Source organism: Pterocles gutturalis, unplaced genomic scaffold (genome assembly GCF_000699245.1).
Source record: "Pterocles gutturalis isolate BGI_N339 unplaced genomic scaffold, ASM69924v1 scaffold51192, whole genome shotgun sequence".
Classification (NCBI taxonomy): domain Eukaryota; kingdom Metazoa; phylum Chordata; class Aves; order Pterocliformes; family Pteroclidae; genus Pterocles; species Pterocles gutturalis.
The window spans coordinates 17,238-38,563 of NW_010109593.1; the positions used below are offsets into that span (position 1 = coordinate 17,238).

The 21,326-nt window shown below is 39.2% G+C and overlaps 1 protein-coding gene across 1 annotated transcript in view; it reads left to right on the plus strand.

The window, feature by feature from the left end:
- Positions 1–19,451, plus strand: part of PECAM1 (platelet/endothelial cell adhesion molecule 1) — a 29,384-nt gene extending 9,933 nt beyond the window's left edge. Inside the window, exons 11-16 of the mRNA XM_010073023.1 lie at positions 26–93; positions 784–840; positions 2,906–2,974; positions 6,817–6,873; positions 14,046–14,068; positions 18,896–19,451. Of these exons, the coding sequence (XP_010071325.1) occupies positions 26–93; positions 784–840; positions 2,906–2,974; positions 6,817–6,873; positions 14,046–14,068; positions 18,896–18,925 (304 nt within the window). The 3' untranslated portion in view covers positions 18,926–19,451. The remainder of the gene's footprint in view (positions 1–25; positions 94–783; positions 841–2,905; positions 2,975–6,816; positions 6,874–14,045; positions 14,069–18,895) is intronic.
- Positions 19,452–21,326: the final 1,875 nt, after the last annotated feature.

Here is a 21,326-nt window from a genome sequence, read left to right on the forward strand (position 1 = left end):
GTACTTTTATTGATTTGCTTTTCAGTTCTGCCTTGACTACAAACTTGACAAGTGAAAAACTGACAAGACAACACAATGATGACTACTATTCAGGTGGGATATTTTGCTGTAAGGCTGTTCGTGAGTTGGCTTAATTAAACATTTATTTAAAGTTTTGGACTCACATGGTTGTTGTTTGGATAGGGCCCAGTGTTTTGGGCATGCAGAGGAATGCCAGTAACATTCTCCCAAGTATCTTCTGTAATTTTGTCTTTGTACATTTTTTTTCTGAGCACATCTTATACAAAGATTGGTTCATAAGTCTGCTCAGACGCTTCTACCAGGTAATCAGTTAACAACATTACAGATGGAGAAATCATGGTAAAAGAAAATCACTTTCTGTTTTTGACAGTTTTGACACAGCTGCAAGAAAATTGTTTTGGAGAAGAAATTTGAGTTGTGTCATATGGTCCTGTGATGGAGCCACAGTATAGCGATGTTAACTTGCCATGACTGGGCACCCTTCATTCCAGGATCTCAATGCACTTTACAAAGACAGGTGGACACGTTGTTTAGAACACCTGATATAAGCAAAGTTATCCCTTGGGTATTTTTTAGCTGATTATTTAACAAGCCACATTCTTCCCACCTGTGTTATAAGAATGTCTTAGGTGTGAATCTAAAAGTAGAATTTCTTACATGTAAATAAACATAATGACAAGAGGAGTTGCAGCTGTGTAACTCATTTATTTGATTTGCTATAATAAATATTTTGTCAGCTCAACTTTTGCTTTAATATTTTAGGATCAGGTTATATTGAAGATGGTGAAAATCACATGAAATCATCAGATGACAGTAAAGGTAACTTCATACTTAAACAATAGATTCAAAAATTATTTTATGATTGAAAGTTGTAATGTTTTCTAATGGTAGCAGACAGCACTCAGTAGGTCCAGTCCTTTCCTTCCTGTCTTTGATAGTGGGGAAGACTCTTTCCTTTGCTGAGCTTAGTTCTTTTTCCTTACGTGCAAAATGACAATGACAGGACCTGTTTAACATCTGCATTATGAAGTGTAATTAGTTGTGCTGGATTCCAGGCTGTCTAATAAAGGACAGTATAAAAATACAACCTAGATTCAAAATTTTTAAGTTCTATACAACAAAAATTCAGACCTACTACAGATTTCTGCTTCTTTTACTTCTCTGTCCTTTTTTAATTTCTGCAGATCTTGAAATATTTAAGCATTAAACCTAAAAATAATCTGTATGAAGTCTGAACAAAATTACCTGCCAAATACCTTGAGACACCATGTGGGATATATATATATCTCCATTAGATCATGTCATCAAGTACTACATCATCTAGCACATTATATTCTTCAAGACTGGTGTTTTTAAGATATTTAGTCAAAAAATTAGTACTTAAATATGGGGGTATTGCCATCTGAAAGCATACTTTGTCCCATATATTTTTGTTTTATATCGATGTGAAAATATTCTCATGGGTTAGATGCAATTTCTGATGGTACATTTTGACTTGGTTGTTTATTGGACCATGAGTTGAATGATAGTTGAAAAGGCATCTAGGGTAACTAAAGATCAAAGTTAAGCTAAAATTCATCCAGAGCATGGAACTAGACTTCAACTTAAGCTTGTATGCAACGTAGGTGGCAGGAATTTCAAATTGATAATTGTTTGATGCAATTCTGAGTGTGCAGAGCAGCACTGTGCCCCAAAACTAAGAGAAAGGCGCTGCACTAAGTTAATTTCACTGGAAAACTTGGAAACAACCTTTGGAAACTCTAGCTCTATGACTCTTGTTTTTTCTGTTGTATTCTACCTCTTTCAGATAAAATGGGCTCTGGTCTAATGATCTGCACGTGTGCCAGAAATAAAAGGGTTCAATCCTTACCTACTGCTATTGCAGGAAGAATATAATTTAAACTTTGCTATTAACTAATTATGCCACTTTAAACACTGTTTTGTTCAGCTTTTGTTTTTTCCCTTCTCTCACCAATGCTCTTGGAAGGCTGCTCCAAAACTTTGCTGTTCTTATAATTAGATCTTTCTCTAATTTCCGTTCTGAAAAATCCACAAGCAGTTTTGCAGCATTCCAGTCTGGTTGACTCTTGTGGTTCCTTCCAGCCTTTACAGAAATCTAGTAGAAAGCCATCTCGACTCTAAGGAAAAGACAGAGTAGAAAGCAACAGCTGTTTTTTGTGACTGCTGTATCCAGGTAGCCAGTACTTGTCAGCCTAGTAAATCAGGTTTCTAGTAATTGTCAGGCTTTCTGTAGGCACTGTGTCAGAGAAGCATTTTCAGGGGGAAGATGGGTTGCCACTGTAGATGTCCTATGGAGAGCTTGAAGGGCAACATAAGAGAACAGTACTGAAATTGCTTATTGGCAAAGCAGAAATTAAGAGTATGAGAGATGATGAGGGAGACCATGAAAGACTTAGAGAAGGCTTTAAACATGAGAAAAGTGGGGAATGGGAAGTGTCCTGCCATAGAAGCCATAGAAAAGGAGGAAAAAGTAATGGCAGGGTGAGAAAGAGGGGAGAGAGAAACTGGAGCAGGAATAATACAAGGAATTATCTCAGATAATTCCTTGCTTCATTTGTGTTGTGCTGCTTTTGGAGGTGTTAAATTGAAAGTGAGAGTTTAGGCACAATTTGCACATCCCGCACTTTAAAAAATCTGGCTTGGGCTGGTCTACTGCCTTTCAGATTGGGATGACCCTTAGGAGTGGGTTAGCCTTAAAACTCAGCAGAGTAACTCACATCTGCCATAAGTAGGGCCTGATTCTGCATCTATCAAAGTCAATGAGGACTTGTCCATTAATTTCGGTGGCAGCAGGATCAGGCCCACAGCTCAAATGAAGCATACAGTCCTACAAAGAAACATCTTCTTGATATTTTTGGGGCAGGACCTGACCTTGAGAGTGCTGAGGTGGAGTACACTGAAGTTGAAGTATCAACGCTTGATCCTCACAGAGGTAATAAACTGTCTGGCCTCTATGGTTATGTTTTGGGAGCAACTCTGGGCATGTTCCTACTCCCTGCCACTGGTCTGATATTGGCACCTGTGAAAGTAAGAGCAGATTGTGTTTTGTCTGCATGCCAGTTTCATGCCAGTAGTGCTCCTTAATCTAGATGATGCTGTGACAATCACGCTATTGTTCATTGAAGCCCTTCTTCCCCTGGGATCCTCGCATGTACTTGCCCTTCCCATCCATGTGAGGTCTGTGCAGAGCAGGGCTCCCAGCCGTGGATCTGAGCAGAAGGCAGCCTTCTTGGGAATCTTCATGTTATAGAGTTCGAATTCACTGAGAGCCATTTCAGGTTAGTCACAGGGTAGGATAATGGAGAGAACAGAAAGTAGGGGAATTTCCTCCTTTATAGAGGAACCAGTTGAAGGGACAAGGCTGTAATTCACTTGTGATAGAGAAGGAAGAGGCCAGTGTAGAGTTAGTATCTCGGCCTGGAGACGCCTGGAGACCATCCTGGATTTTGTGGTACATCAAACAGAGAAATGAGAATATTGATGCCCAGATAACTGGCCACCTACCTGTAGTTTTATGGTAACAGTAACCAGACCTCATAGCATGAGGCTAAGGTACATGTCTCTGCAACCCTGAAGGAGAACTATACACTGAAATTCATTCTCAACACCCAAATGCACACTTCAGTCATTCTGTGTCATCTGGAGAATTGTGCTATCATTATGCCTTTGCACTGAAAGCTGTTAAATCTTTCAGAAATTTACAAATAGTTTCAAGTAGCTAAGAGTGAATAAAATGCATGAGAGACAGTTACACTATGCTCTAGCTTCTTTGCTTTAGCTGAATGAGAAGCAAACTGAGGAAGAAACAGACACATTTGCTTTTTCCTGGTAGGAAGGACCACTCACTTATTTCAGAGACCAAAGACATTATTGTTTAGTTAGTAATACAGATGTTTGGGCTAAAGTGCTCACTCTTCAAACCTGGCAGCAAAGCTCTCCTGGAACAGCCAATCCTCCTATTCTTTCTCTGTTTTCACTTGCTGGTATCATTCATCACAGTTTCCCTGGTGTTCTAAGCATACTAGTAATCCACCTCTGCTAAATTCGGCACTGAGATATCATAGTTGTTGTACTCTTTTCCAGAATAAGGCTAATAATTAATTGTTCCAGCTGTTTCTGAGCATATCTGTAAATATACGCTAGTGCATGATTATTTAAATTAAAAGCCCTATTAAATGCAAGATTAGCATCTCTAAGAATAGCCTTTTCATCCCATTCCTGATATATATCACTATTCCAGTATACCAGACTGAGTAATAAGATGGCATCCATGCTATGTAGACTGAACCCCACTAAACCGCAAACTACAGAATAATATTTAAAAGATAGTGCGTAAATGAGACCAGATTATTTTAACTGAATGCTGTGTCATGTAACTGGGGCTACACTGTCCAGCTCTTCTTTGGGGTAGTCATAGTGGAATGTTAATTTGATATTTAAAGAAGTGGTAATTTTAGAGAATGATTAAATTGAATATTTAGAGGTATTATATGCTTGACAAAAATATAGCGCTTATCTTTTCTAAAGCTTAGTTGTGCAAAAGGTCGGCAAAGCGATTTAGACCCTTTATTGTTAATCAGCGAAAAACAAAGGCCAGTGCTAAAGTAAGATCAGGAAATATCCCTGAAGTGAGAAGGGAGAAACCGCTAATCTTGGCTGAGTAGGAACATGCTCCTTCTTTTACTTTATAGCTGGCTAGTTATCTGCAGGGTGGCACCATTAGAAAGTTAGTGGGAACAAAATGTCAAATCACCCAAGTAATTTCTTCTAGCACATTTTTTTCAGTGCTGAGACAATTTTGGAAGATTAACAAAGAAAATAACATGGGCAGTGGCATTATATCACAATTTAATGAAATGGGTTAGAAAAAGCAAGCTAAGCAAATGTCTCCCACCCAGACTTTCCACAGAATCAACAGGAGTAGATTTAGGACAGTAATCCGCTTAAAAAAAAAAAAAAAAAAAAAGTGTTCCAAATGAAATGAGCTACCTCTCATTAAATTTCTGAGAATATTACTATATTACTTCTTACTTCACTGGAAATTAAGTTGATCATTTAAGCAAGAGTCCATAAGCATATGAAATGCACTTCAAGATCTTCAGACTATTTTGCAAAGAAAGTTCATGCCAAAAATGAAAGTTTGAAAGCCGTGATTAGGCACTCAGTGAAGTGTAACTCCTACTGTAATTGAAATTAATAGCAGTTTTGCAACTCAATTCTGTTGTGTTAGCTTCCAACATTTAAACATTTCTTAAGAAAATTTTAAAAAATGAAGTTAGCTTTGGAAAATTAGAATGTGGTGCCAGAGACAGGTTCTTCAGAGCGATGCAGGACAGTAACAGTCCTGATTCTGAGTCTGGCTGCAGACCAATATATCTGAATTATTTAAATGGTTTTTTAATAGGTGAAAGACAGGACTCTATCAAAAAACTTGACTTTTCTTTCCAGTTTCTTGCAGAGAGGGAACAACCATTTTCTTTTTTTCTTTTTTGACTAGAAAAATCTAACTTCTTGGTTTATTGAAGATCCACAGAAATTGGAGGTGATGTTGATAGAACTCTGAGGTTTCCTAAGAGACTCAGTTTAACTGAAATGAATTAATATTTCTAAAACACTTGAGATGTTTGAACCGCAAGCTCCTACACCCTGCCTGCGTAGGCCTTTACACCAAAAGAAGGAAGTGGTTTTAAATGCATGGAGTTCTGGAGCGCTTTGCTTTACTATGGCTGCCCAGGGATTCTTAATCTACAAGCATGCAAGAAATCAAGGAAATTGTTCTAATCTCCTACTAGCCATAGCTGTATTTACCCTGACCATAGAGAAACTGAGTTCTTGCTATTTTCAGGCCTTTAGACAAGGCTCTTCCCTATAGGGATAAGCATCTGTAGTTTGGTATCAAAACTCTGTGGATAGGTTTTCACAGATGTCAGGAAAATAAGGAAGAGCCTTTTGCTTTCCATCCCGTACAAGAGCAGAGGTTTACAGGGGCTTATTTGTAAACTTAAGTGTCTGAAAAGTATGTGTTTAAGACTAATGTACCCCAGCTGTGTCGTTGGAGGCACAAATCTTCTCTGTCTGCTTTTTGTCCTTACTTTCTATCTTTCCACAAGCCTTCTTAACCTTCACGCCTGCTACGTCCACCTGATCTCAGTGCACTAATGGAAGAGTCCATCACGCTGAGGAGCTGAGAGGAGACCTTTCCTGAATAGCACCTAAAGAGAAGCTGTGCAGTGTGAAATCTGCAAATATTATTCTGAGACATTTCACAAAGAACAGAAAATTAGATTATTTTTGTGCCCGCAAGATTTAATCAAGCTAGTTGCTGAAAGGGGTGTAGTTAGTCTTCCAAATGTTAGATCTCCTCAGGTCTAGGATCCCTAAATCCTTAGAAAAAAATGAGGAAGCTCTTCAAAGTGATCCAGAGAAACTGTTCTCTAATGGTAGATGTTTCTGTAAAATTAAAGCAGTATCAATATAAGTTGAGAAGATGATTAGAATGTTAAAGTCAAATTTAGAAAGGGAACCCTATTTTCATTATCATTTTTATACAGAGCGAGAGACATCTCACTCTCAGAACCTTATAGTCTGGGTTTGGGGGAGGGGGTGTAGCTGCTTTTTTGTACAGACTCCACAGGCTTATTGCTGCTTATGTAACTACTTCCTCTGAAAGTAAAACAGTGTGTTCTGTTTGTTTAAGGAGCTTTTCATAAGGCAAACAAAAAAAAAAAAAAAAAAAAAGAAAAGAAATTGATTCTGTGCCAATACATTTTCCAGCTCCTGTACAGAAGGGGACTGAAACAGTTTATAGTGAAATCAGAAAAGCTAATAATGGTAAGTAAGCTAGTGAAAAATTAAACACATAAAGGAAGCATTTGTGTAGAGATTAGGGATAAATTTGTGACTGAATAGTTTAGAAGACAAATGCCATAAAGAGAGGTCCAAGTCTCATAGGAATATACTGAACAGCAGATATGAAATCACAGGTGTTGATAAATTGTATAACACCTTTATGGTTTCTCATAAATGCACTGAGATTAATATTTGTAACATCTACTTCATCAGTGCATTTGCACTATATCTGCTAAGTAGTTTGGCCATACATCTGGGTCTGAATCCGGAGCTGAACAGGCCCTGTTAGGGTTTAGGATGCTCTGTTGTGCCATCTCAAACTGCTCATCAACAACACTTTTCCTTGTAGTTGAGCATGTTTGCCATGTGTTCTGAATTATTACACTGGTTTTGGATATAACCCCAGCAAATATCTAGAAAACCTCCAACAACAAACTCTAAAAACCTTTAAAGCAATATGATCACTTCAGTAGGGTAGGTTGTTTGGTTTAAGTACCATTAAAAATTGTCTCGGATTGTATGTGCCAGCCACTTTACCCTTCCACCTCCTGTAACACAGACTTTTGTGTGCGGGCATTAGCAGTTTACTGGCAATTACTGTCTATAAATGTTCTGCCAGTAATGAGTTCAGAGACAGTAGGTTAAAAGTGTTTCTTCATAGTTTGTCAAAGACTAAATCAGAAAGGATTTCCTTTCCTCTCTTTGTGTTAGAAAGTCTAGATTTGTAAGTGTTAGGGTTGTAAACTGTTCAGGTTTTGTCCGCATCCATGTTACCAACTGGGTTTGTTGTGTGCCATTTTAAATTTTTGATCGTTGTGTCTTAATTTGCTATTTTTCGTTTTTACTAGGGATTTCCCACCTGCTCTGACACAGTATTCTGTTTCTAGGGAATCTTTCACATGAGAGTCTCCAAGTACTTTAGAAAACATTACTTAATTTTCCCTTGTGAGGACTTATAAGGCAATTTTTATCTCCAATTTACAGCTGAATAAACAGATAGATTAGGTCATGTGTTTAAGGCAATGTGTTTAGAGAGTGACAACACTGGAAACAGAATTTCAGAATCCTGAAACCTGGCTTGGTGCTGACCCTATATGTCATACCTATTTTTCACAGCCTTGCAGCGAAAAGCAGAATATCTTTTACACTACAGAGCTGGGCTAGGCACTTCATGTAGGATCACCTGGACCATCATGACAAAAACCAGCTCATTTCAGGGCTGGACCCAAAGGCCACTAATGTTCTGAAACGTCTTCCAGGGAGTGTGAATTGGACCTGTAACACTCTGCAGAAGCTGATTGTATAACCCCTTGCTTGCCTTCTGCCAAGATGCGAAGCTGATTATTGCAGTTTCCATCATTCCTATTTTTGACATAACAAAAAGTGTTATATACTCAAAGGATGTTCTGTGAGTTGTGGTGTAAACTCAAGGTTGGTACAGCAGAGCTATAATTCAAAGCACTTAAAAGACTGTACTTGCCATAAAGCGGGAACCGTAATAAAATGCGATATGATTGAAAGACTGAGCTGAATTAGCTAGATGATATGCAAACGCCCCTAATCTTGCAGTCCACCTGCTTTTTTATGCATAACATTCTACAGTTTCAGTTATTCTTGGAAACATAGTAACAGTTTATTGTTTTAATCACGTCTATTTTTCCTGACTGATACACAGGAAAAGTGTTTCAAACAGATAAGCAGTGCATCACATAGCTATGCAGTTGCTTTGGATAGCTACATTGCAGTCTATTTAAATTTAACATCTACTGCGATTTTTGATAGGCTGTGTGATTGCAAGGTGGCAAAGATTAATGCAGTGGAGGATCCCTAGGAAACAGATCTATCTTCTTAAGTACTTTAAAATCTATTAATACAAATACATTAAAGGCCAAATGTGAAAGATGCTGGACATTACTAGTGGGTGCAGAAGTTAGTTTACCATTATGATCTTCACTACATTTGAATATTCTGAGATTTTTGAGCGTGTTCCCAAGAGTACAATCCAGTTCAGGAAGTTAATGTTTCAGACAGATGTGTCCTCTGGCGAGATTACATTAATTTGGGAACTGGTTTCAGCTATACAGTTTGACAGATTTAACACCTAAGACCTACATAACATTTTATTATTATTTGCTTGTAGGTAACTATTGTGGTTTGGAATTAATTGAGTGCTTCATAAACAATTTTGTCTTTTCAAGGAGTTGTCTGTGCATTCCAGAAATTTTGTCCACTAGAGAGGAAGCTGAAGAGCTGTCAGTAGTTGTTATGTCTGATGCAATTCTTTGTGACTGAGCTAAAATATTTTTCCTCTTCGTTTTTCTGATGGGTCTCACTGCAGTCCCCAGTAAGACAGATGCCACGTCAATTACCAACTTCTCTTGAATTTTGAGTTCTATAGCTATTGCTTGTCCTTATCCCAAATCATGAATCCGTACTGCAGATAATGCTCTGACCTTTCCCAAAGCTCAGGCCTTTGCCGGTGTGCTGAACATCTGCCATTATTCCTTTTCTTTTTATTTTCCTGGAATTGTCTATGTTATCTCCTGTTACTATCATTTTAGTGTCTCCATCACGCTATGGCAAGACTTCCCATCCTGCCTGCTGTGCTGCTTCCCTTATTCCGAGTACCAGGCCTAAAGACGTGTTATATTAAAGACAGACAGAAACAGTCGAATGCACATTTCAAATCCCAGAAGACCTGCACGTGTTAAACTACAGTTAACCCATTAATAGTAGGAAAAGCAGGTCACTTGCGAAATTCAAGTCTAGTCAGGTGTATTTTGACTGAAAGTCAAATAATAGTACTGAAGATAGAGAATGTCAGTCTCTTCTGTTGGACTCTAGATTTCCTCTGATATCATGAGAGATTTAAGGAGGATGCTGATCACTGGCATTATCTCTGGAAGCAATGCAAGGAGATGAAGTTGTCCTTGCATTGTTATTGAATGGTTACTTTAACTCAGAGAAGGAGATCTGGTGTTCAGGAAGTTCACCCAGCTATTGGTTTAAAGCCTTTTCTAGACCAATAGGCTGTTACTTTAGTATTTTACATGAAATACTGAAAGCTTCAAGCCTCAGCTTGAAATCAAACCTTACATCCAAATGGCAGTTCGGGGAATTGTCACAATTAGTACCAGTCAGGTCAATAACACCTTTGTCTAAAGGATAAACTAATTTCCTTAAAATACTGCTTTCTCTGGTTTCTCTATGAAAAGGTCAGAGTATTTCTGGAGTCGGGAATATCCAGCCCAGTCCCAGGGTTGTTGCTTTTTGTTCAGAAAGAACTGAGACAGTCTGAGACTTAATCAAAACAGCAATTGTCTAAATGAACATACTGCCAAGAATGGTAAAATGACTGTGGCCCTGCTGCCTACTTTGCCTGTGCTGGAGTCCCAACAGGCCAGGCTGGCAGCTGATGTTCTTCCTGAGGTCAGGATGTGTCAGACACTAAGTTCAGTTGGGAGGGTGGAGGCTCTTTTAGATGGATGATTTACTTCCATCACACCTTTCATCCTTCCAAGACGCAGTAGAGGCAGGAAGTCCAGGCAGCTCCATACTGGTTCTTTATCTCAGTTCCACCCCTTCCCTCAACATTGATCCCAGTTCTTGGGGTAGCATGGTTCTGTTCATATCGCTGAGAAGACTAGAGCCAACGCCAGTTCACAGATTTCCTTACATTTTTTTCAGGGCACTTTTTCAGGAAGACAGTGTATTAGTATATTTTTGTTCCTTCAGTGAACTCTGCCTTTGCTCTACACCAGATCCAAAGCTCACATAAGCCAGTGAAGGCTTTGCACTGATCTTGGTGTGTGCTGAACTGAACTTATTAGGGTTTATTGCAAGATAACTATTCTTAATTTCTTATCAGGAAAGTGGAAATCTAGTGAACAAAATGCAGAGCCGGCCTTTATGCGGCTAAGTCTCGAAAAATGAATTGGTCACTTGGAAGCAACCGCAGTGGCGAGACAGGAAATTCTAAGAATCCTGTTGCAACCAACAATATACTGTGGAAAAATAAATATATCCCAGTGGAAAGAGGCATGAGAAATCCCCATTGCATTCAGTGGTTTGGAACAAACTACTAGAAATCAGTTCTAGCAATCAGGAAATCTGCTCAAATACTTTCCTGCTACTAAGCCTCAGGCTTAACACCTCTGTACTTAGCCAGAATTTCCCACTGAATGCCTTTTCCAGGATGGAGAAAACTCACAAGGTCTGAGGATTCATGATGTTATTCAAAACTTGGCCTTATGAGCACATGCTAGTTGCATGCAGTCCAAAATAATGCAAATAACCTTTCCCTTCTCCAAAATATAAACTATTTGGATCTTCAGGTTTCAAGACATGTTCTAGACCAAAGCCTGGATCTGTGAGACATTGGTTCCAGAGACAAATGTTTACAATAGCTTCAGCCAAAAATTGGGCAAACCCAGATGGTTTTAGTGAGACACAAGCATGCAGGGAGCTTCTGACCTTGCTTGAACCTAAAATGCGAAGCTGAATTGCTTGCATGCCACTGTGTAAGATCTATTCCCAAACTGCCTGCCAAGATTCTCTGTTAGAAGCTACTGCTCCGTTAAAAGGCTTGCCAGAATGTAGTATCTGTCTGCAGTTCGGCATCTTAGCTTTCACCAGGAGATGGGTTTGAGATGGATTGTGAATTGCAACTGTTTAGGAATATATTATCTTCTCCATAACCTCTAGCAACGAGATAGGGCAGAGCAGGTGGGTGCGACAATGCCTTAAGTTCCTGCCATTAATGTATTCCTTTGTAAAGATGTATTCTTTTAACTTAAAGCCCCATCAACTAAAAGCAATAGCAGAGCTTAAATCCATCAGAAATCCATAAAAGCACCTTTTTTAGACTTGGGAATCTTTTAGAAATCACCAGCACCAGACTTTCAGCTCTGATTTCTTTCACAAAATATGCAGCTTCTTGTTTGCCCTGCTATGGAAGCTTGACCAATTTTCCTGTATATGGCTAGAATCCAGCATATCTCATTTCCCTGTTTTTGTTCTTAAGGGAAAGATAGGTGTCATTCGAAAATACCTCTGTTCTCTTTCATCACAGTAAAATCAGTGCATTTCAAGTAAAAAACACTTCGTATTTTTAACAGGAATGAACTAAAAAGGTTGTGAAAAGATTGATGTAGCAAAGAATCAGCAAAAGCACCATAGCGTTGTGCTCTCTTTAGAGGCTACATGCTGGCTTGCCTGATTGGTACCTTTTAGACACCATATAGCCTTCCAGCAACACTTTCAAAGGACACAGATGATGATATTCTCCCACTAGAGATATGAGACGTAGCTAGAAAGCCATGCTGTTTTCAATCAGGGTGAGAGATAACAAGGAGGTGGGATAGCTGCTATTGTGACCTAGTAGCTTTGGGGTAGCAAGCATCCCATTGTTTGAAGTTTGGAATTTATACAAAATTCCTCATTTCCTCCTTCCTGTAAGCACAATACATTGTGATAGAGGACTAAGCTACAGCTCGTTAATACCTCACTTCATAAACCTTACATATAGTTTTGTCCACTTAAAGTCTATCTTTGATGTAGTGTGGGGTCAGCAGTGTTTTTGTTCACTTCGCTTCGCTGTCGCCTTCAGGACACAAAAAGCTTTTACTTGTTTCCCATGTACTTTTTTGTTTTGTTTCTTATCAAACTGGCTAAACATACAGGGATCAATCTTGCCAAACACTGAGATAAATTTTATACTGAAATTCAGTTTATGCACTGGTATAAGGTGCTGTAGTCACTTCAGTTTTCAATCCTTTTCCTAGGCTAAAAGTTCTGGGTAGAACTGTCTTGGAGAAAACTGGCAGTGCTAGTGACATTCAAGTAGAGTCTCCGTGTTTCAGAAATTGCAGCCTGATTGCATACTGTGATTGTGGTGCTGCTTTCAGTGAAGCACAATCACTATCCTAATGTAAATAAAAATGTGAATAGTAGAAACTTAGGAGCTTAACTGCACCACAAATATACATGGATGTTATCATAAAGGAGAGAGAAAAAGATACTTTAGCATTGTTATGTGCAAAGTTAGATTCACCTGTGTTCAATTTCCTCGTTATTTCTGCTGGCTAGCAAGGGAGTTGCGAAAAGACTTTTATTTATGGTAGTAGTACTTTTCATAATATCCTTCATTTAATGATTTCAGAAAACTTTTCAAAATTTACATGTGTTCTGCCTATGGGAGGACTGGTGTTGTTATTTTAAAAATACATACTTAGAAAAAAAATTCAGAGACTATCCCATGTTTATAGAAAAAATACTGGCAAGATTAACCCAGAGTCCTAGTCCAAACCCTCTGCTTTGAGCATTAGATTAATTTCCTTGACACAACCTCTTTCACTGAATTTGATATACTTTCCAAGAAAATACCCTTCAAGATTCAGCACTTACTTTTGTCATGTGTGAAATATTTTAACAGATCATAGGAAAGAGCACTTTTAACAAGACTTGAAGTCCTCTTCTAAAAGAGGAGTTACTTCCCTCATGTCTCTAAATTGTCTTACTTTCAGAAGGCAAAGAAATATTTATGTGTTAGTATTTTAAGGTATTGCATTAAACTTCTGAATAGCTACATCTACTTTTTAAAGAAGAAGCCTAAGATCTAATCTTAAAGTTCTTTGATCCTAAATGGAAAGAGCCCCCTGGCTCTCAGGCTTTCATTGGGAACAAGCATCTTTTTATTAAAAAAATTTCAGGTGTCTTTGCAGGATCTTATTTGGCTCTGAAAATTGTATCCTATACCGGATTTCTGCAGTACATTATTTTCCTGGCAAGGAACTGGAAGAGGAAGTATAATGCTTATGAGAACTTGCCTCTAAAAGGAAGACTCCTTTTTGTCCAGTAACAGCCTGTGCTCTCAGTAGAGACTTCTGCTCTAAACGATAATCAGGAAAGCTGTCAAACGTGTACTGTTCAGTGTGGTCTTTGAAACGTGGTCCCACCCATGTCTGTGAATTAAGCTAGTGCTTGGATACTTCTTAGGACCGGAGCTTGAGCCTTAGTTGTAGGTAGCAGTTTTACATCATTGCAAGGTGAACAAAAAAGTTATATTAAACATAAGAGTATATTTTATGGAACACAGAAGTGATCAATCTGCAATGTGCCATTTCATAATTTATGTATTGTATTTTATTTTGCAGATTCTATGGAAAACAGGCATTCTGTAAGTACACATTTTATGTAAGCAGTTAAATATAGTGACATTGGATTGAGATTATTGTGCATCTAGTGAGATAGTGTTCAAGTGTTGCTAATTTTGAATTGTTTATTTGTTATTCAGGACCCTTACTGGACAGCTACTGGGAAATCCTTCTGTGTATATTCTTCCTAGTCAGGCTTTCAGTATGTTTATTGAATGGTCAGTTTTAAAAGTCCATGGAACTGACTGGTGTTTGGTAGTGCTGGTACAGGAAGTAGATGACAAATAATGATCTTCCAAGAGTTTGCGTTGAACACCTGCACAGTTTTGGATATGTGCCACAAATATTCATGCTGACAGAATGGTTGCTGCTTGCTTCAGGTTCCCGATGGCCCTGAGACACTGAAGATTTGCATATGAAAACCTGTTAAGCTGGTTAATGTATCACTGGGGACAGAGCTGTTGTTCAGGTTCCATCTGTAGAGTGTTTAGTGCCAGTGAATCTCCTCAGGGTGTGCCTGCTCACATGCACACACATACATTCTGTGATTGTACCTCACAGAATGGTGAGGTACTGCCGAAGATGTCAAATGAAGAGTTAAGCTAAGGAGGAATGGCTGACCACCCAAACTCGGCAGAAGTCACTTCTATTCACTGTCTGTGACTGTTTCCTTCTGGGTTCATTTTCATCCAGTGGTATAGCAAGTGGGATGACTCTAAGGGCTGGTGGTGAAAACTGAGACCTTGTCACAGTTATGCTGCTCTAACCAGGAGGTGAGAATAGTACCATCCATACATACAAGATCTCAGCTAAACAACTGGGAGTTTCGTGAAGGTTCTGTAGGTGGTGAACAGCTTTATAGGGCTAAGAAACCAGTGAAGAAATATGGATTTATTTATTTTTTTAAAGAATAAATGTCCTGAATGAGCTGTTACTCTGCTCTCAGGAGATCTAAGAGGCAGGGAACATACATGTCAGGAGTACTTTTATGAATGTTAGATAAGCGATCTAATCCAACCTCAGACCAGGGAGACAGGGTGTTTTTTCTGCCATCCACTTCGTGAGTTTGGAGCTTGTACTTAAAAAGAGAGACTCATAAATAAGAATCACAATAGCACAGTCTACGTCAGCGTATGGCATCCATTTGAGTTCTGAAAGGCTCCATCAGCACTCACTTCCCCATGGGACAAAAAAGCAGCCCATTGTATTATTTACAGGCACTGGCAGTGCACTGAAGGTCACAGATTGCGTTACAATAAACAGACATATATTAACAGGCCAGTAGGGTTTATAGTATCATTGTCTCTCTTAGTTTAAAGGTTTGTTTTTCTAAAAATAAATGGAGCTGAACCCTCCTCTGGGTTATACCAGGCATTCCTTGGAGAGTCACGCAGAAGAAAGTTTGTCCCTGTCCAACACAAAAGGAAAAATGGCCAAGAGTGGCTGTGACAGACATCTGGTGTAAGCTCAGGGAGGAGTTTTTGTCTTTTTTTTTTTTTTTCCACACCCTACATCATTTATAATGGATATTGGATGAAAGGCTAAGGTTTTATTAAGATTTTTTTCATTTTATTTTCCTGTGGCCAAAATTGAGTGAAAAATCTCTCCATGGAAGTATAATGAGGTTGCTTTGGTGAAAATACACTGACTACCCCACGTAAATCACTTTCATCATAATTAATTGGGCTATTAAAACTTGCCAAACCAGACAATCTATGAAGTAATGTTAGATTCAAGGGAGGAAAGTGTCAGCTGAGGGGAGGGCAGTGTTTTCCTTGTGTTGTCTGTACAAATTCCTGATAACGGTAGGAGAGTAATAAAACTGGTTACTCTGTAAAAGTAATCCCATTTTCAGAAACACCCCAAAGACAAGTCAGCTTTATAACACTTAACACATCTTCCTTGAGTTTTCCTAGAAGTAGTGTCACTCAGTTCACATCTGTGACATTGTCCCCTCCTTAGACACGTAGTAACGTTTCCTTTTTGGAATAATTAGTGCTTTAAAGCACAAAACCAGATCCCCGTCTTCTGCTTCTTAAATTCCCACTTCTATTCCAATAAAGCCTGTGACAAAGAGCAGCACTGTCCCTCTTTTGAACTCTCAAGATAAGTGGCCTAAAGTTGGACTGGACAGGTAAATTTCTTTATAGATTTTCTATTCTCCCCCTATTTGCCCCTCAGCATTTTTCAGGGAACATGGATGAGTACAGAAGAGGCAGGGAGCTACTAAGGTACTTGCTATCATTGTTTTCTTGCAACTATTTGTTTTCTGTAGCTCATTTTGACACAATGCTTAACTGTGCTGTACCTCAGAGGTTTGGGCCAGATGAGGAGATGTTGATCCTACTCATGAAAAGGAAAATGCTCCTTATAAAGTGATCAAGTGCCTTAAACTTCCTCCCCAGCTGTTCTCCTTCTTTGTAGCCAAATGAAGTATTTAGCTCAGAGGTGAGGCTGCTTTTGATCTGCTACTCCCTTAATTTGTGAGTGAAAGGAGGCCTTCAGGCCGAGGCTGGTCAGTTTAATCCCATGAAATGCCAGATGGATTACTTAGCTATAGTGACCTGTCAGAAGACTTGTAGAATTTGAGTCTGTTTAGGAAGTAATAGCTAGTCCAGAAGTATGGGACAAAGGACACTACAGCAGCGAGAGCAGTGTTTTGCTAAGAGCTATGTTTGCAGAGACAGGAGGACACGCAACCTTTTTGTTTCAGTAATGATGGTGGAGACTCGACATCAGATCCTGCTGTCCTTTTCACTCGCTAAATTCCAATAACCATGGGGGTTCCACTTCTCAGATAAACTCTGTTAGCTCACTCAGTTCTGCAGTGATCTTCCAGAAGTTACAGGGAAAACAGAGGGACTGCACTGTGGAAAAGAAAGATGAAGCAAATCTTTTTAATGAGTGCTAACCCTGTTCTTGTGCATTTGCCCCTACGTAGTTTCTGTCAGAATAAATATAATCCAGCCTGGAAATCTAGGAACTTTGCTTCATCTTTGCAGAGAGACGGTTACAAAATTGAGCTCAGGGCTTTAGTAAACATTGTTTACTGACAATAAGTGTTGTGTTACACAGAGGCATTGCAAGTGTTTGTATTATGTCAAGAAAGGTGGTGCGTTAGAAAAACAATGAGTTAAAGTTTGAATTATTTGAATTGTGTAAAGGCCCCATTGCAGTACAGGCTCTGACTGATTTACAGTCCGGAGTACCTTGAACCTGAATGTCTTTGACTTTTAGGTCACTTAGAAATTAACCCAAAGTTTTGGGTTGGGGGTTGCTTCCCTCTTTTTCCTCTGTTTCAGAAATTTGTATCTTAAATGCCATCCATAGGAACTATTTGCAAAAGAAATGAATTACTTAGAGAGGAAATGGGAGGAGGTTTCCTTCCTGAAATCAGAGCTGGCAATCTTTCTAAGTTATTTAATGGTCCCAGTTTCTGAAAACATATTGAAGGAAATATCTTAACAATGAGATAGCCACTTCGCCAAATACTAATTGGTATTGTGTCAAATTTACCTCAGCGGTACATTCTGACTTCATGTCTCCTCCTCCCCTATTACCTCTTAGATGTGTGTGTTTGTTTGTTTGTTTGATTCTGTCCTAGGGGTGCGTGAGGACTGGCAGCCCCGGTCAGGACATAGCGTACTGTTAGCTGCCTATTTGTTCAACCTCAGAAGGTACCCTCTGAGACAGAAACCTGTGCAATTTACATCTATTCAGAGACATTTTTGGTGTTTTTTTCAGCTACTTTCTCATCTTACTCAAGTGATCCCAAAAGTATTTTGTAAATTCTTGGTGGTAAAGGAATTGCTTCACATTGCTCCGAAGGGGGACCTGGCATGTGTTTAACTGTGCACAGTAACATGGCACAATGGTTTCAGACAGGAAATGAAGATGAAGGATGTGTCCATTTAAAATTGGGGGGGATTTCAGGCGGTCAGGATATGAAGAACAAGGTGATACTCTGAAATAAACACTGATTTATAAACCAGGAATTCCTGCCTCTGACTCATGGGGCAAATCCTTTGGGGGTAAGTCCACGAAAGGAATTAGGCGCCTCAATGCTGACAAGACTAAACTATTAGGTTAGAGGCCACCATGTACTCTTAGCAGATATTTGTTGGAGGAAGACTTGCTTTGGCAACTGATGTCAGGAAAGACTTGACAGTTGTGAATCCTCAGTGGACAGAATTATTTCTGTCATATAACGTAAAGACAATGAAGTGTGGGATCTCTCTTTGCACTTTCCCACTGGCTGGCATAGAGGACGTCTCTATCTGCACGCTGCCTTTTGTGGTTCTCAGTGCCAGGTTTCCAGGTCCCTGCTGTGTACTGGATAGATAACCTGTTCAAAGGAGCAGACGCTTGTAGAAACGTGCTGCCTAAAAGTTGAACACTGCATTGCTCACTTTTGAGATACCCAAGTGCTTCTTAGGAAAAGGTTTTAATTCTTGTGGGACTGAAGATGGGAGCCTAATTGTGGCAACTGGGCATCTAGTAGTAAATAAGAGATTTGACTGTCAGATTTGTTGTGTGCCAGTTCCCATAAGAATCCAACTTTTATCAGTAAGCGCCCAGTTGCAGATGTTGGTTATTAACAGTATTACAGTCTAGCCCGTAATTGTTAACCTAAATCTCACACTGTCTTATTTCCTTTTTTATCTGATGAAGATAATACTAATATCTCCCCAGGGAAGTGTGAATATTTTCTAGCTCATTGTACAGTGCTCTAAAGAATATGTTACTATATTTAAAGTTTTTGTATTGATCAAAAAGGACAGGAGAGGGCAGGGGGACACTTGTATTCATATTGTTTTTTTTTTTTCTCTTTCTGGTCTTGTTGCCAACAGAGAATACCAGGGCATCCTGATGCTACTTAGAACAGTCGTCTCAAACATCAGCTGGGAGAAGAAAACAAGCCAAGATGGAAGATGTTGCAAATGTTTCAAAAGCTCTGCAGCACTTATGAGTTTGCCAGGCTCTTCTTTTCAAAGTTTATTTCCTCAGGGGGAACGACAGACATGTTCCTAAAGCATTTAATGGAAAAAATTACAAATAAAAATTCTCATAGGAAAGTGGCTCTAGAAACCACTGACCTAGGCTCCCTTCTTTACTTTCTCCTGCTAATGCAATTTTGCCTTTCTAGCCTCCAATTCATCATGCTCTGAGGAAATAAAAGGGGAAGCTACAGCTGAGGAAGTACATTTCTACAGTGCAGTAACTACTGTATGCTAGTAGGCTGTAGAAATATCTAAGCTTGCTTTAAACTAGCTAACTTGGTTATCAGTAACAACACTCCTGTGGCAGAACAGGGCTCAGCACAGCTTGGCCAGCCATGTATGTACTTTTTGACATGATCTTCTAGCTTGTGCTGAACTCCCTGTGCTGCAGCAGCTGGACTGCTACCAGTCTCGGAGCCAGCTAATTTATAGTTCACTTGGATGCGACACTGCAACAAGGGCCTAACAGAAGAGCGAGCTCTGGGCTCTCTAAAAACTTGAATAACTGTTCAGAGATTCAGTACTTTCCCAAGTGCTTCTATCATTAGAGGCATAAATATTCTTTATTCTTTGCTAAATTGCTTTTCCCCTTTAAAAGTTCTGATGCTTGTTGGTTAGTTTGGTGTGAGGGTTCTTCAAGGGATGATTGCCCATCACAGTTATTTTGGATGATGCAAAATGTAAGTTTTGAGTGGGTGGATATACTACACCCAGGTCAGTGAGTTTGTTCCTGAAGATCCCGTTGTGTATAATCCTTAATCCTTTTATTTTAGGAGAGATCTGAAGCCGTACTTGTGTCCAGTTTGTCCAGTATGGAACTCCATACTTATCCTTTTTCTCTTTATTATGATAAGCCACTAACATGGATCCAGTTTGCACCTGGATCTGATCTTTGCAGCCCGTGTTTATCTCAGTTGCATTAGTTTCAAAAAAGAACACAAAACAAAACAGAAAAAGGACTGTCCCCAACCCCTTAACCAGCTGGTCTTTGACACTGCAATTGCTCTCCTTTACTTACAGCAGATTAAATCACTACAAGATCTGGGCCATTTGTAAGAAGGTTCTCATTTTAATTAGAAAACAGTGTAAGAGAGGACAGGGATTTGTATATACATATATAGTTACTGCTTTAAGCATTGCATCAAAGGCGCAAAACCAGCAAGAAATACAAAAAGGTTTTATATCCTCATTCCAAATGTTTAAATTTTCAAGCTCCAGTTACTGGCTAATATCTCTAATTTATTGTTCCCTATGCAAATGTTTTTTGTATCAAAAACTTTTCATAGATGGCTGACTTGATAGCAAACTTCTGTTGGCAAATGTTCGTTCTAGCATCCCACGAGTGTCCATACAAATGCATTAGTATAAGGAATGTGAAAAGGTATTTTAATAAAGAAAACTCTGAATTGAACTTTGCCCTGGATCTTGCATGTTCATATTAGTGACCACTTGCAAATGAATACCTGTAAATTTTTTTGTTAGTGATGAACCACATAGATACATCGCGTAAATTTACATATGGAAGATGTCACCTCTGCAACAAGTGATTCCAGGCACGTAGATCCACTGTCATGAACCAGTTCAGCAGCAGGTAAATGCACTAAATCTGTTGAAGTGTTGAGCATGGCAGTGCTTGCGTTCCCGTAAGTCTTTTGCTAAATTACACAGGTAAAAGTTCATCCACAAACCTTGAATCTGTTACTGAAACAGACTAAAGCTCAGATCAGAGCTCAGCTCAAACAGTATGTTAGTGAAGAACAACCCAAAAAAATCAGATTTCTGCATTGTCAGTAAGTTCAGCTCAGCAAATACAAAATGAACTGTTGCTAAATATTTGCTTTTTGAGAAGACAAAAGGGATGGAGCATCCTCAGGCCCTCTGTGGCATGTCTTGTCTGAGCAGTTCCACTGACTGCGCTGCATCCTGCTTGTGCAGCACCTTCAGAAGGAGGTTTACCCACCCCACTGCATTACTTGGTTAACTTTATAATAATTTTACTATTGCAGAGGAGAAGCTTTAGGGATGAGACACAGAAACGATTTAAATCAACAGATTCTTCTTCCTTGACACTGATATTTTTTTTCATTTCCAGCGACGTAGCAGCTGCTTATTTTCTTGTCTAATGTAAGTACATTTCCGTGTGCCCTTCCGTGGAAAAATCAATGATGATGTGCTATCTGGTTCGTGCTGGAAACCACCTGACAGGGCTGCGGAGTGCGCAGCACAGCCGTCCCTCTGCCACTCCTTTAGTGTCACCTGTGCCCCGGCCCAGAGGGACCTT